This window comes from Procambarus clarkii, chromosome 8 (genome assembly GCF_040958095.1).
Source record: "Procambarus clarkii isolate CNS0578487 chromosome 8, FALCON_Pclarkii_2.0, whole genome shotgun sequence".
Taxonomy (NCBI): domain Eukaryota; kingdom Metazoa; phylum Arthropoda; class Malacostraca; order Decapoda; family Cambaridae; genus Procambarus; species Procambarus clarkii.
The window spans coordinates 44,521,457-44,538,956 of NC_091157.1; the positions used below are offsets into that span (position 1 = coordinate 44,521,457).

Consider the following 17,500-nt stretch of genomic DNA (forward strand, 5'->3'; position numbering starts at 1 on the left):
CCCATCACTCTGTCATATAACGCTTTGAAATTACTGACAGTTTTGGCCTCCACCACCTTCTCACCTAACTTGTTCCAACCGCCTACCACTCTGTTTACAAAAGTGAATGGTCTTATATTTCTCTGGCAGCTTTGTTTCGTTAGTTTAAATCTATCACCTCTTGTTCTTGAAGCTTCCGGTCTCAAGAATTTTTCCCTATCAATTTTATCGATTCCTGTTACTATTTTGTACATAATGATCATATCTCCTTTTCCTTCTAGCTTCTAGTTTTTGCATATTTAATGCCTCTCACCTCTCCTCATAGCTCTTGTCCTTCAGTTCTGGGAGCCACTTGGTGGCATGTCTTTGCACCTTTTCCAGTTTGTTGATGTGCTTCAAGATATGGGCTCCATACAACTGCTGTATATTCCAGCTTTGGTCTAACAAAAGTCATGAACAATTTCTTTAGTATTTCTCCATCCATGTATTTATAACCAATTCTGAAGTTAGAAAATGTAGCATAGGCTCCTCGCACAATGTTTTTGATATGGTCCTCGGGTGATAGTTTCTGTCAAGAACCTCCCCTAGGTCTCTTTCTTTATCATAATTCTTTAAAGATTTCTCACATAATATATAGGTTGTGTGGGGTCTATGTTCTCCTATTCCACATTCCATAACGTGGCATTTATTCACATTAAATTCCATTTGCCAAGTGGTGTTCCACATACTTATTTTGTCCAGGTCTTCTTGAAGGGTATGGCAATCATTTACATTTCTTATCTTCCCTATTATCTTAGCATCATCAGCAAACATGTTCATATAATTCTGTATTCCATATGGCAGATATGGTGTTATGTGATATGGTGCCAAGTGGTGTTCCACATACTTATTTTGTCCAGGTCTTCTTGAAGGGTATGGCAATCATTTACATTTCTTATCTTCCCTATTATCTTAGCATCATCAGCAAACATGTTCATATAATTCTGTATTCCATATGGCAGATCATGTATGTAGACAATGAACATTACCGGTGCAAGAACTGAACTCTATGGTACTCCACTTGTGACATATCTCCAGTCTGATACATTGCCTTTGATTACTGCCCTCATTTTTCTATCAGTTAAAAAAATTTTCATCCATGTTAGAAGCTTACCTGTCACCCCTCCAATATGTTCCATTTTCCAGAACAACCTCTTATGTGGAACTCTGTCGAAAGCCATTTTTTGGTTCAGATAGATGCAGCCAACCCAACGGTCTCTTTCCTGTGAAATCTCTGTGGCTCAATCATAGAAACGGAGTATATTTGTTACACAGGATCTTCCAGATCGAAAACCATAATGTCTGTCTGACATTATATATTTTTTTCTCCAGGTGTTCTACACATTTAGTTTTAATTAATTTTTCCAATATTTTGACTATTACAATTGTCAATGATACAGGTCTATAATTGAGTGGGGTCTTCCCTGTTGCCACTTTTGTAGACTGGAACTATGTTAGCCTTTTTCCACACATCAGCTACAATGCCTGCACACACAGATGCCTGAAAAATCAGTTGAAGTGGAATGCTGAGCTCAGGTGCACATTCTCTCAGAACCCATGGTGAAACTCCATCTGGACCAACTGCTTTGTTCTTAGCTCCTTGAACATTTTTTCCACTTCATCTCTAGACACCTCTATGCACTATGTTGTTCTCTGGAATTCTTATTGTGTCTGATTCCCTGAAGATTTCCGTTTTGTTCAAACACACTAACTTTTTGTTTAATGTTTCACACATTTCCTTTTCATTTTCTCTGAATCTGTTTCCTATTTTCAACCTCTGAATATTATCCTTTACCTGTATTTTGTTGTTTATGAATTTAGAAGAGGCCTGGTTTTGTTTTACATTTATCCACTATCCCCTTTTCAAAATTTCTTTCTGTCTCTCTCCCCACTGGAGTGATTATTCTTTATTGTGATTATTATTTTATTGTGATTATTATTTTTATTGTGATTATTCTTGCATCACAGTTTCAAATCTAGATATGATAGAGCCCAACAGGCTCAGGAACCAGTACACCACGGGAAGATGGGACACCATGAGCGTAGTTCTCATCCTGTAACTTTACTTAGGTAATTACCAGTTGAATTACCAGTCAACAGGTGGGACCAAAGAGCCGAAGCTCAACCCCTGCAAACACAACTAGGCGAATACATCATCCTTTGCAGACAACTAGGATTTTTATGAGAGTAGCCAAAATAGAGGACACAGCAAACCTTCAAACTAACGTAAATCAGGTCTTTCAACGGACCACAGAAAAGTATATGATATTTAATTTAGTTCCAGTTTCTGCACTATGAAAACAAACAAGAATATCAAATTGGTAACCACACAGAAAATGTAGTCAAATCACACTATATAAGGAAAAAGCAATATACAAGATTTGGGAGTACTGTAATCATATAAGATGATTTTACTTAAACACCATAAAAAAGTAGATGGACACTTCAGGAAAAATTGCAGGTTGGATAACAGTTCAAACATATGATGCCAGACTAATGATGATAAAACACTAGTGCTCTCTAGGATTGTTGCACAATAACAACCCAATTCAAAACTGCAGAAACTGCTGACCTAGAGAATGTGCAAAGACCTTTTACTAACTTTCTAGATGAAAAACTATATCTAGTGGTTCTAGATAGAAAACTATCTTCTGAGGACAGCAAAGAACATCATGCAAAGCACCTATGCTACACTTTCCAAGTTCAGAATTGCTTTTAAATACTGTAACCCCGCGATTATCCGGGATTCGAACATCCGAAAAACGCCCTTATACGGCCAAAATCGTGAACGGATAAAGTTATCACAATATCCGGCCAAAATAGCCACAGGAACCGGATTAAAGCAGGTTTTCTGCAGAAATTACACTATCCGGTCAGTCCCCGGGATAATCGTGCCTTTGTCCGTATATGAAAACATGAGGCGGGCCATACGGTATTAATCCCGTCTGCCCGAGACTCGAGGCGCATGGTGTAGGTGGGGGGTGGGGTGGGTGGGTGGTGTTGGGATGGTGGGAGGGGTGCGTCAGGAGGGACTACCTGGGTACAGGAATTACCATTAATTTTAGAACAATTAATCATAGCCAAAAACAAATAAAATAACTACTAGTAATTATGTAATAACAAATAAATAAGTTTCCTAAAAGCATTGTGCACAGGCTGAAGTTTCCTTCAAAAATATTGTGAATTTTTTTCCTCCTGGCGGCCTACGTAACGCTATGGCTGCCCCAAGTGGACCTGTCCAACACTGGTCAACCCATGTGCGTCCGTCCCCTCGTCCGTTAATTACAAATGAAGGTACGTACACAGAGGACAACAAAGAGATTAGTGAAATTCTAAGAAGCCAGTATGAGGCTATGTTTAGCACACCAATAAACAACATGAAAGTTGATGACCCAGACAGCTTCTTTATGAATGACATTCAAGCTGCAGATAATATAACGGATATTACCACAAACTCGGAAGACTTTGAAAGAGAAATTGATAATATGCCTATGCACTCAGCTCCTGGGCCTGACTCATGGAATTCAATATTCATAAAGAAATGTAAAGTACCAGTAGCGAGAGCACTCAGCGTAATATGGAGAAAGAGCCTGGATACAGGGGAGATACCAGCAGCACTTAAATCTGCAGATATAGCTCCGTTGCACAAGGGGGGGAGTAAAGCCTTGGCAAAAAATTATAGGCCAGTTGCACTAACATCACACATAATAAAAGTGTTTGAAAGAGTGATTAGGAATCAAATTTCTAGTTTTATGGAAAACAATGAATTGCACAATCCAGGACAACATGGATTTAGAGCGGGAAGATCCTGTCTGTCACAGTTACTCAACCACTATGACAAAATCACAGAAGCCCTAGAAGAAAAGCAAAATGCAGATGTTGTATACACAGACTTTGCAAAGGCGTTCGACAAATGTGACCATGGGGTGATAGCTCACAAAATGAGGTCAATGGGAATAACTGGAAAAGTAGGACGCTGGATACTCAATTTCCTGTCGAACAGAACACAAAGAGTAACAGTCAATCAGATAAAATCGAGTCCAAGCGATGTTAAAAGCTCTGTACCTCAAGGTACAGTCCTTGCACCGCTACTGTTCCTTATTCTCATATCTGATATAGACAAAAAATACACGCCACAGCTTCGTGTCGTCCTTTGCAGATGACACAAAAATCAGCATGAAAATTACCTCTGCTGAAGACATTGAAAAACTACAAGCAGATGTCAACAAAGTTTTTGATTGGGCAGCAGAAAATAACATGATGTTTAACAGTGATAAATTTCAGGTACTCAGGTACGGCAAAAATGAGGATCTGAAACATAATACAGGGTACAAAACACAATCGAATCTTCCCATAGTAGAAAAACAGCATGTCAAGGATTTGGGAATAATGATGTCCGACGATCTAACGTTTAGGGAGCATAACCAAGCAAATATCGCGTCAGCCAGAAAAATGATCGGATGGATTACGAGAACTTTCAAATCCAGGGATCCCATCACAATGGTTGTACTCTTCAAGTCACTTGTGCTGTCCCGTCTCGAGTATTGCTCAGTACTCACTTCCCCCTTCAGAGCAGGAGAGATTGCTGAAATAGAGGGAATACAGAGAACATATACGGCACGCATAGACGAGATAAAACACCTAAATTATTGGGATCGTCTCAAAGCTCTCCAAATGTACTCTCTAGAAAGGAGACGAGAGAGATACCAAATAATATACACATGGAAAATACTGGAGGGTCAGGTCCCAAATCTACACAGTAAAATAACAACGTACTGGAGTGAACGATATGGAAGAAAATGCAAGATTGAACCAGTGAAGAGCAGAGGTGCCATAGGCACAATCAGAGAGCACTGTATAAACATCAGGGGTCCGCGGTTGTTCAACGTCCTCCCAGCGAGCATAAGAAATATTGCCGGAACAACCGCGGACATCTTCAAGAGAAAACTGGACGGTTTTCTAAGAGAAGTTCCGGATCAGCCGGGCTGTGGTGGGTACGTGGCCCTGCGGGCCGCTCCAAGCAACAGCCTGGTGGACCAAACTCTCACAAGTCGAGCCTGGCCTCGGGCCGGGCTTGGGGAGTAGAAGAACTCCCAGAACCCCATCAACCAGGTATCAACCAGGTATCGTGTTATACACAGTGCTGCGCCATTAGTGAAATATTTTTTTAAATAACTTTTTTATTTTCATAGTAACTTTGAACATTTTTGGCCAAGACTATGTCTGGTAGCAGCATCAATCGTTCTGGAGGTGTTAAGAGGAAGAAAGTTGTCCTAACAATAAAAGACAAGTCACAGTTATACACCTCAACCAGTGTGGCCTCACAGTGTTGCGCCATTAGTGAAATATTTTTTTAAATAACTTTCTTAATTTTCATAGTAATTTTGAACATTTTTGACCAAGAATATGTCTGGTAGCAGCATCAATCGTTCTGGAAGTGTTAAGAGGAAGAAGATTGTCCTAGCAATTAAAGACAAGTTACGTGTTGTTCAAACAGTGAGGCGTCACAGGCAGCCAAGCGCCTTCAACAAGTGAGGCGCCACAGGCAAGCCAAGCTCCTTCAACAAGTGAGGCATTATAGGCAAACCAAGCGCTTTCAACAAGTGACGCGCCACAGGCAAGCCAAGCGCTTTCAACAAGTGAGGCGCAAGCAAGCGCCTTTAACAAGTGAGGCGTCACAGGCAAGCCAAGCGCCTTCAACAAGTGAGGGCATGCAAGCGCTTCAACAAGTGAGGTGCAAGCAAGCACCTTCAACAAGTGAGGCCTCACAGGCAACCCAAATGCCCTCAACCAGTGAGGCTTCAGCAGCTGGCAGTCAAAACTAACTTAGCTTAATGAACTGTACAGTAATTTTAAGTGTTAATTTTAGTGCTGTGTTAGTATAGGTTACGTAAATTGTTAAGAATTTTTAACTTCAAGATGTGTGGCATCAATCAAGAAGACGAACACCAACAAGGTAAGTTGAGGTTTCTAGTTGAATATTTAATAATTGTATGTGGCAAGGCAATTCAAATTATGTTGTTTGTAGTATAAAAATAGTTGGAAATGGTCACTTTTGGACTCGTAGGTGAAAAAGTACCATTATCCGAAAAATGTGATAATCCGGCTGGGGGTCCTTCCCATATAGTCCGGATGATCGAGTGGAGACAGTACATGGATGGAAAACTAAACAAATTGTTCATGCCCTTTAGACCAAAGCTGTAATATGCAGCAATTGTATGGTGCCCATATCTTAAGAAGCACATAAACAAACTGGAAAAGGTGCAGATATGCAATTCAGTGGCTCCTGGAACTGAAAGACAAAAGTTATGAGGAGAGGTTAGAGGCATTAATTAAATATGCCAAAATTAGAAGATAGAAGGAAAAGAGGTAATATGATCACTATATACAAAACAGTAATGGGAATTGATATAATTGATAGAGAAGAATTCCTGAGACCTGGAACTTCACGAACAAGAGGTCATAGATTTAAGTTAAGCAAAGCTGCCAAAGAAAGAAAATTCACTTTCGCATACAGAGTGGTAAACGGTTGGAACAAGTTAGGTGAGAAGGTGGAGGAGGCCAAGATCGTCAGTAGTTTCAAAGCGTTATATGACAGAGTGCTGGGAAGCCAGGACACCATGAGCGTAGCTCTCATCCTGTAACTACACTTAGGTAATAACACTAAGGTATTAACCAGAATCCACTAACTAAAAGATTTCTACTAGAGTAATATTCCAAGTTTAGTAGAATCCTACTAAAATTTTTAAATGTGAATTCCCAGAGTGCAGACAAAAGAGATAAAGAGATACATAAATGTTTATACAGTACTGAAATTGAAAAATATTAAGAGTGACTACCAAATACGTACACAGAAATAACAATACATGAGATCCGGAGACATGACAGGAAGTGCAAAATTGCCCCATTGAAAAACAGGCGCAATAAGTATGTTGAGAGAATTCTATCAACATGAAGGGCACAAGACTCGACACTCTCCCTCCAAATATATGGGGCATAACTAGCTTACTTCTCATAATGTTCAAAAGAGAACTTATAATCACCTCCAAAGGATATTTGAAAATCTGGGCTGATTCAATGTAATGCTGCAAGCAGCTATATCTAACAACCTGATACAACCCGTTCTCGCACTTTTGTATAGTCAATATTGACTTATTAAATACGTGCATATGTGACATACTAAACATACTAGTTTACCTTGAAAAGATTCATAGAAAACACCGACCTTACCTAACCTTCTTAGTATGTTAAGATAAGCATCTTATTGCTTCATAATTACAATTATTATTTAACCTATTATAGGTATAGGTTAAGTAATAATTGTAATTACGAAGCAATAAGATGCTTATCTTAACATACTAAGAAGGTTAGGTAAGGTCGGTGTTTTCTATGAAGCTTTTCAAGGTAAACTAGTATGTTTAGTATGTCACATATGCACGTATTTAATAAGTCAATATTGACTATACGAAAGTGCGAGAACGGGTTGCCTGATCAGGCCATCAACCAGGAGGGCTGATCAGAGACTGGGCCATGGGAATGTTGATCCTCAGAACCAACACAGTGTGTTGGATATAAGAAAGTGAGCTTCAAGGTAATGTACTCAAACATTGATGGGATTACCAATAAAGCAAGTGAACTGGCAGAAAGGGTGCAAGAAGAAAACCCAGATGTAATAGGACTAACGGAAACAAAATTGTCAGGAATCATAACAGATGCTATGTTTCCAAAGGACTACTATATAGTAAGGGAAGGGAGAGGAGGTGGAGGAGTGGCCCTGCTGATAAGGAAGGACTGGAGTTTTGATGAGATGGAAATTCCGGGCTGTGACGGATTCAGAGATTACATAACAGGAACTATAACAATGGGTGGACCCAAGATAATAGTGGCAGTCATTTACAACCCCCCCCCCCCCCTAAATGACAGAAGACCTAGACAGGAGTTTGATAGGAACAACATGGCAACCATTAATATAATAGAGAGAGCAGCTTCAGTTGCCTGCAGGATTGGCTCAAGACTCTTAATCATGGGCAATTTCAACCATGGAAAGATAGACTGGGAGAATGGGGACCCACATGGTGGTGCAGATACGTGGAGAGCTAAACTCTTGGAAGTGGCAACAAGGAATTTTCTGAGCCAGCATGTCAAGGAACCCACAAGAGTGAGAGGAAATGATGAACCAGCTAGACTCGACTTGATATTCACCCTGAATGAGTCAGAAATAAGGGAAGTCAAAGTTGAAGCCCCCATAGGAATGAGTGACCACAGTGTACTGACCTTTGAGTACTTGGTGAAGGTAGGGATAACCTATCCAAGGATGGGAGCGGAGGGAAAAAGACTGAATTACCGAAGAGGAAAATATGACGAGATGAACTTCCTCAGGGGAATATCATGGGAAACAGAACTTAGAGACAAGAATGTGCAGGTCATGATGGATTTTGTCATCCAGAAGTGCCAGGAAGTTGCAGACAGGTTTATCCCCGTCCAAAAGGAGAAAAACGAAAAACAGAAAAACCCATGGTTCAACCAGGAATGTAAGGTATCGAAGCAACTGAGTAAAAGAACATGGAGAAACTACAGAAATAACAGAACACCAGAGAGCAGGGAGAGATACCAGAGGGCCAGAAATGAGTACCTCAGAGTGAGGAGGGAAGCAGAGACACAGTTTGAAAATGACATCGCGAGTAAAGCCAAGACCCAACCAAAGCTGCTCCACAGCCACATCAGGAGGAAAACAGCAGTGAAGGAACAAGTGATGAAGCTGCAGAAAGGGGAAAACAGATACACAGAGAATGACAAGGAGGTGTGTGAAGAACTCAACAAGAGATTCCAGGAGGTCTTCACAATAGAACAAGGAGAAGCCCCTGCACTAAATGAGGAGGCGGCAAACCAAGCAACCTTGGAGGAATTTGACCTCACCAGTGATGATGTCAAAAGGTGTCTGCTGGAGCTGGATGTGACAAAGGCTGCTGGGCCTGATAGAATCTCACCATGGATACTAAAGAAAGGTGCAGAAGCACTAAGTGTGCCACTCTCTATGGTGTATAAAAGGTCACTGGAAACAGGAGACTTACCAGAAAGTTGGAAGACAGCTAACGTGGTCCCAATATACAAAAAGGGTGACAGGCAAGAGGCACTGAATTACAAGCCAGTTTCCTTAACTTGTATACCATGCAAGGTGATGGAGAAGATCGTGAGGAAAAGGCTCGTAGAGCATCTGGAGAGAAATAACTTTGTAACGCACCACCAACATGGGTTCAGAGATGGTGAATCGTGCCTCACAGGTTTAATAGAATTTTATGACCAGACAACGAAAATTAGGCAGGAAAGAGAAGGGTGGGCCGACTGCATTTTCCTGGATTACCAAAAAGCCTTTGACACAGTACCCCATAAAAGGCTGTCAATAAAGTTGGAGCAAAAGGCAGGAGTAAAAGGGAAGGTGCTCCAGTGGATAAGGGAGTACTTAAGCAACAGGAAACAGCAAGTAACGGTGAGGGGGGAGACATCAGAGTGGTGAGATGTCACCAGCGGAGTCCCACAGGGCTCAGTACTTGGACCCATCCTGTTTCTAATATATGTGAACGATCTTCCAGAGGGTATAGACTCATTCCTCTCAATGTTTGCTGATGATGCAAAAATTATGAGAAGAATCAAGACGGATGAAGATAGACAGAGACTACAGGATGACCTAGATAAACTGGAGGAATGGTCTAGAAAATGGCTGCTAAAGTTCAACTCAGGAAAGTGTAAGGTGATGAAATTAGGCGAAGGGAGCAGGAGGCTGAACACAAGGTATCATCTGGGAGGGGAAATCCTGCAAGAGTCAAATAGAGAGAAGGATCTGGGGGTTGATATCACACCGAACCTGTCCCCAGAGGCCCACATCAAAAGAATATCATCAGCGGCATATGCTAGACTGGCCAACATAAGAACTGCCTTCAGAAACTTGTGTAAGGAATCTTTCAGAACCCTGTATACCACTTATGTAAGACCAATCCTGGAGTATGCAGCTCCAGCCTGGAGTCCATACCTAGTTAAACGCAAGACAAAGTTAGAGAAGATTCAGCTGTATGCCACCAGGCTCGTCCCAGAACTGAGAGGATTGAGCTACGAGGAAAGGCTAAAGGAGCTGAACCTCACATCCCTGGAAAACAGAAGAGTAAGGGGAGACATGATAACCACCTACAAAATTCTCAGGGGAATTGACAGGGTGGACAAAGACAAACTCTTCAGCATGGGTGGGACACGAACAAGGGGACACAGGTGGAAACTTAGTACCCAGATGAGCCACAGAGACGTTAGAAAGAATTTTTTCAGTGTCAGAGTAGTTAATAAATGGCCTCCACCACATCACTAGGAAGTGATGTGGTGGAGGCTGACTCCATACACAGTTTCAAATGTAGATATGATAGAGCCCAGTAGGCTCAGGAATCTGTACACCAGTTGATTGACAGTTGAGAGGCGGGACCAAAGAGCCAAAGCTCAACCCTCACAAGCACAATTAGGCGAGTACAATTAGGCGAGTGTAACATTTAATAGTAATAGTATTTTTGTTTGATATCGCTGCAACTATTAATTTTAAAAGTACTGTACTGTATACATACTGCATCACATTCTCACATTTATTTCACAATCCCTGATGACTTTCCTCCAAATAGCCATATACCAAATATATCAAACAATGGTATTATTCAACATATTTTCCAGTCCTTCGGTTTTTCTACTTTGAGAAAAAGCTTTAAATTGTTAGTCACTGTTTATATTTTGTCCTTAATCACGGTTCTCGTTTATGGGTTCATTGTAACATGTTGATGTTATTCATCAATTCATTCACCAGCTCATCTCTGGCATACAGACTAATAAATATATTCAAAAAGAACTGCATTCCACAGCAGAGAAGCATTTATTATATCAATGGCTTAAGTGTTTAACGTAAACATTCTTATGCAATAATATTAATAATAATCATTAATCTAGGTTAAATAGAATGAATATATGAAAAAACATTCATAAAATAAAAGTGATTGGTTGCGGAAGTAGATCTAACTTACGCTATGGCGTCAATCATATCGAGACCCATTTCAACTGCACATCTGGCATGGTCACTCCTGGCTTCAGGTAAGCCAGACACACAGTAATAACAGTCGCCAAGGATCTTGATACGCAAACAGTGGTTGTCCTGTAAACAAAAAGGATTAGAAACTACATTATCTAAAACTGGCTAATCTTATAAATAATATACTATAATACATACAGTACAATAGTATCTCGGCTTACGAATGCCCCTCTGTGAACTTTTCGGGTTACGAGCCCGATTTCTTCAGAAAATTTGAATCGGGTTATGAACTTTACCTCGGGAAATGAGTTTGTTGATAAGCGTATGGCCAACCTAGTGCATGGTGGCACGGCGATCGCACCTCAGTTTACCAGTGCCTCCCGACTAGTGACTATCGGGCCTGAATTCTTTGCAAAGATTTACAGTTTTGGGGGGGGGGGGGGATTTTTGGCTATTGAACATAAAAGTTGTTATTATATATCTCTCCATAGGTTCCAAGAAAGCCAGTGGTAAGGTTCAAGGCAAGAAAACACATGTAAGAATGACCATAGAGGAAAAACAAGGGCTGAGGTTCTGGCTCTGGTCCCTGGCAGGCCAAACAGAACTCCTCCACTGATACCAAGTAGTTGGCAGCCATTTCAGTGAGATTGCTTCAGCTTCAGGAAGCCACAAAGGGCTCACCCCTGAAAAATGTGTTCCCTTCCCTGTGTAGACTTTCGCTCATGTTTGCTTCAAAAGGATGATTGTGATAATTTACTTCTTTAGTTAATAAAATAATGTTATGTGATAGCATCTTTTTGCTTATTTTTCTCTCATTGTAATGTCATACTTGTTATTTCTTTGTATTCTTCCTCTTTCCATTCCTTAATTCTTGCTTCTGGCTGGTATGGGTTGTGCTTACATAATTTACAGCACCCATTCAAGACTGGTCTTTGATCTCCCTGCCCTTTCCCATTTCCTTTCTGGTTCCCACATTCTTGTTCACTACATATATATTTTCTTCTTGCTTTCCTGCCACCATCTGGTCATTGACAAGGGACTCAAGTGTGTCACTGATCTAAAGAGTGAAAGCCTTACCTTCAAATATCAATGTCATCAGAGAAAGGATGTCCTACTTAACCCTTAAACTGCTCAGCATAAGGGGGTATAACAAAAAACATTTGAATTATGTAAAAATTACTTAAAAATGTTCAACAAATCTCCAACTTATTGGCTTCAGCATCGTGAAACTTTCATCAAAATATTTTCAGAAATTGATTTTAGACGAATATTAAAAAAAAAAAAAAAAAAAAAACAGCGTTGAATGTAATGAAAATCCATTTTCTGGGCGAGACCCAGAGGCTCCCCGGCACTATACCGGGCTGATGTGTATATTTTAGACCATGGCAACAGTCAGTCGAAGGAGTTCTAGGCCTACTGGGGACCAGAGCCAGAACCTGGCCCCCTCAAGAGAGGCACAAGGAGCAATGGCCTAAAGACACCCCTGTGTAATTGGAAGCAGTCTTTGTCTGCCATCTACCAGGTCAGGCACCCAGAATGTAGGAATTCCAAAACAAAATGCTGCTGATCAAAAAATTTGCAAACCGAAAGCCGAACAAACAACAGAACTCCCCAATCAAAACCAAAGAAACAAGTATGACGTCACCACAAACGCAGCGCATCCATCTGCGCAACCCCTCCTCCCGGGAGTGGGACGGAGGGGGGTCCCAGACCTCCATGCCGGCAACTCTCCTCATTTCAGAGGCTGAGTATGAAAAAACGTGAAAAAAACGCCGACCAGAGTGAGGATGGGAGGGAGGGATGCCAGGGAGCCTCCGGGTCTCACCCAGAAAATGGTGTTTCATTACATTCAACGCTGGTTTCCCGGAGTTACTTAACCAAAGATAAAGAAAAAGAGGGACTTACCTGGGAGGCGGTCGTCACTCGCTCCTCAACTCGAAGTTGAGACAACTGGCTGCTACCTGCGGCCCAAGGCTACACACGTCCGAGAAGGGCCAGGAACGATATACCGTGTGGCCAGGAAACTGTTCGACCTCCAAAAGCCCCGTGCCCGAATGTCAGACCAGAACATATTCCCAAAAACAGCAGCCAAAGCCATGAACTTACGAACGTCGTGGGCACGGGGGATAGACCGCAGGCTGGCTGGACCGAATGATCCTGCGGACGACCTGGGAGACCCGCTCCCTGGAACAGGGAAGAAGGGAAACCAGGTCCACCCAAAGCGCGTCCCCTGCAATGGAGGCCATGGCGCACAGATAATGGCAAAGAGCAGTAACTGGACACAAAACATGATGCACCCCCCAGCCGAACCAACCAAGCATCAACAACCCAAGGACCCCTTCGAAAAGCAGCAGACTCATTCTTCGCCAGAAAAGAAGGAGAAGGCTGCAAACGAACGAAATGACCACTATGACCGAAAGAAACCCTTGCGCCGGAGGAGAGCATGAAGCTCCCCGACCCGACCTCCAGAGGCCAATTACAACAAGAAAAAAAAAGAGCCTTAGAAAAACAGTCCTGAACCGAGGTGGGGGGTGGGGGGGAACCACAAACCGAGGAGAAGAGAGAAAGAGAGAGCACCCGGTTTAACGACCAGGACGGCTCAGGTGGGAGCAAGCCGGAGGTGAAACAACGTTCGAGAAAGCTTGCGGAATGGAGCAGAAGTGACATCCGACATCCACCCTGAATGCAAGCTGCAGTGGCTCCATCACCGCATGATAAGAGGCGACAGTATTTGGCATAAGATGAAGGTCCTGAAACAACCAAGAGAGAAAGGACAAAACAACTCGATCAGAAATCAAAGACAAACTATGAAGAGACAAAAAATGCCGAAAGGACTGCCCGGAAATTTCATACTGCTGTCTAGACGAAACTCGCAGGTGGGACACCATCAACGAAGCCACCTGATCACCATACAAGTGGAGATACACCCATGTTAAAAAGACCGGACGCAATGAGTGAAGAAGATCGAACCAGCCACGTACCGGACCAGACCGATCTGCTGAGAGAGGCGGAACCGCAGGAAGACCCTCGGGTTCGGACATCGAGCAAGAAGCGCTTGAAACCAGGGCTGGGCCAGCCACCAAGGAGCCAACAGGACTTCTCTTCCCTGGTAAGTCTCCAACCAAGCCAGGATCCAGAGCAACAACCGGACCGGTGGGAAGCGGTACAGGTAACTCCACCTCAATCAGTCCTGCCGAAAGGCATCCTCAGCCCCTTGTTGTTCAACGTTCTGATGCATAAACTTATTAAAGATCTTCCAACTAATAATGAAGACACTGTCATTTGTTATGCTGATGATATATGTTTACAGGCTGCCTCCGAGCCTAGAATGCAAGTTCTGCTCGAAGCTTTTGCTACTAGAGCTGAGGAATGTGGCCTCCTTATCTCTGTACAGAAAACTCGTGCCCTCATTCCATGTGATATTCCACCACCCAATTATCATATAGATGGGCGAGCACTTGAGAACTGCGAGTCTTACAGATACCTTGGTGTCCCCATTAACGACCCTGGGTACCTTTCTTCTCTCAAGAGGAGACTTTGGGAGAGATTAAAGCCCTTGCGAGTCATTGTTGGTGTCAATGATGGACTTAACGTGAGACTTGCTAAAATGTTTTATGTATCATTTATACGCTCTGTGATTGACTACAATGCTCTACATCTCACACTGTATACTGACAAAGAGCTGAAATCTCTTGAAACCTTGCAAAATGAAGCTATGCGTCTCTTCCTTGGGGCTCCAAAGTCCACGAGAATAGTTAATATGAGAGCAGAGTTAAAATTACCTACCATAAGTGAGAAAATTTTGTCTATTAGCACAGTTTTCGGCGTGAAGGCATTGAGTAGATCTAGACATCACATGAAGTTTCAAGCTAAACTTTCTAATATGCTGCACTCACCTGAGGTCTATAGAAGAAGAACGAAATCTGATTATGTATATTGGTTCTACAAGGTAGCCAACTCCATCAAAATATTAAATATGTACCCAACTCAACTAATGATTAATCAGCCAATTACTCCATGGGATAACTGGGATCTATCAGTTGATTTTGTAAATGCACCAAAGAAAGATAGTGTGCACACTACATTATTAAAACAGTTAACACTGAAAAGCATCACTGAAAGTACTCAGAGTATGGGTAACTATGTGTATCAGTGCTATACCTACGACTCTGTAGAAGAAGGTGGACGATGTACCGGATGTGCATGTAACATATTTGAACAATCCTCTCTCATATATACAGCAATGAAGCGCGTCAATGACTGGGCAAGTACAACTCAAATCGAACTTGCAGGCATATACCTTGCCACTGAATTTTTAAAAGACAAAGGCAGTGAACTTATATACTGTGACTTGCAGAGTGCACTCCTGGCACTGAATGCACATAGTAGTGACACCCAGAAAATAGTCAGTGATATTCGAATGAATGTTTTAGCTGCTAAAGAAAACAGATTTGAGATTAAATTCCTATGGATACCATCACATGTTGGCATCTCAAGACATGACACTGTTGATATGCTTGCTAAGACAGCCTGCAGAAAACCAGTGGTAGAAATTGATATGGGTGTTTCATTAGCAGTGACAAAGAGAATACTTAAACAAATATCTAATGAAAATCTCACCGACCTAACAAATTCACAAAGACCTGAAAGTTGTAGCATTAAATATTATGATAGATATCGTGAGGAGGCATTCACATATGGGACTAATAGAACAAGAACCCGGCAATGTGATGTTATAGTGGCCAGAATACGCCTGGGATATAGACGTATCTGGCAGCTTTCTCAAAACCCAAATGTCGAGTACACAATGTGTCAACTTTGTGAAAGAGAAAACATGCACTCTCTTGAACATTATATTGTAGAATGTCCCATACTGACTGACTTTCGCCCTCCTGGGCTAAGGTATGCTGAACTCTGTAATTACTATAGGAGTACTGGAACACTTGATATATTGGACTTGTATCCAAGATTGACCATGTAATATATCATTTTTACAATGTATATATATGATGTAACTATATAACCTGAGCTTGTAAAAGCACCTTCATCACCTTCAGTGATTAAGTGCTTAATTGCACACTAGTTTTTTTATCAGCTATCTCACCCTGTCAGAGTAAATGAGACAGATGTATGTGAATGCATGTGTGTGTATGTTGACCAGACCACACACTAGAAATTGAAGGGACGACGACGTTTCGGTCCGTCCTGGACCATTCTCAAGTCGATTGTGTGATTGTATACACAATCGACTTGAGAATGGTCCAGGACGGACCGAAACGTCATCGTCCCTTCAATTTCTAGTGTGTGGTCTGGTCAACATACTTCAGCCACGTTATTGTGACTCATCGCCTGCATGTGTGTGTATATATGTATGTATATGTGTGTGTATGTATATGTATGGGTATAAAGTATATATGGAAGCTGATCAGAATTACATTTCACCTTTGTGAATGTACATTAATGACACTATGTAAAAGACACATCGAACACTTTATGTCGGGCATACGTAAATCTGTGTATCTATGTATTTACGTATGTAGGTTAGCTTAGCATTTTAAAAGCCCTGAATCACCTTCTGTGGTTGAGTGTTCAATAAACCCTTGAACTATATGTTTAACATTTCTCTAACCCTGTCCATGGAGGACAGAAGAAAATGTATATATGCTGGTTAGCATTGTAAATGTGTGGCCACGTCTGTGGTAGAAAAGAAAAAAAAAAAATAAAGAGGCACCCTTCTTGAGCCCGGATGGGCACATGTATAAGCAAGTAGATGGGATCGCCATGGGTTCTCCCCTAGGTGTCCTGTTTGCGAACTTCTACATGGGTACCATCGAGCAAAAAGTCTTAGTCGACATGAACTTGAAACCGGCCATATACTGCAGGTATGTTGACGACATTTTTACACAGGTACCCGATGTCAGACATCTGCAGGAGCTGAAGGAGGCATTTGAGCAGAATTCTGTGTTGTGTTTCACTTACGAGATGGAGAAGGATGGGAAGCTGCCCTTTCTGGATGTAACAGTCATGGAAAGGAGCGGAGGTTTCCACACTGCAGTCTACACTAAGGAAACAAACATAGGAATGTGCCTAAATGCCAACAATGACTGCCCAGACAGGTACAAGAGGAGTGTTGTTAACGCTTGTGTCGACCGTGCTCTCAGCCACAGCTCAGGATGGAAGCAAGTCGACGAAGAACTCTGTAGGGTAAGGCAGGCCCTAGTCAACAACGGTTTCTCCAATGGTTTCGTTGAAGACATAAGAAGGAAAGTGAAACGCCATGCAACCTCTGAAGAGGCAACACAACACCTATACCCCCTATTAGACTATTTTACAGGAACTTCTTTTCCACAGCTCATAAAACGGAGGAAAGGGTCCTGAAAGATATTGTTAATAGAAACGTTATCCCTACAGACAAAAATCAGAAGATAC

At 41.8% G+C, this 17,500-nt stretch overlaps 1 protein-coding gene across 7 annotated transcripts in view; it reads right to left on the bottom strand.

Moving 5' to 3' along the window:
* The window catches only part of LOC123759646 (adenylate cyclase type 1), a gene marked incomplete at its 5' end in the record, with an annotated part of 300,312 nt that overhangs the window by 252,525 nt on the left and 30,287 nt on the right, over positions 1-17,500 (bottom strand). For all 7 annotated transcript variants that reach the window (XM_069317785.1, XM_069317786.1, XM_069317792.1 and 4 more), the window contains 1 exon segment: positions 11,067-11,194. In XM_069317785.1, the coding sequence (XP_069173886.1) occupies positions 11,067-11,194 (128 nt within the window).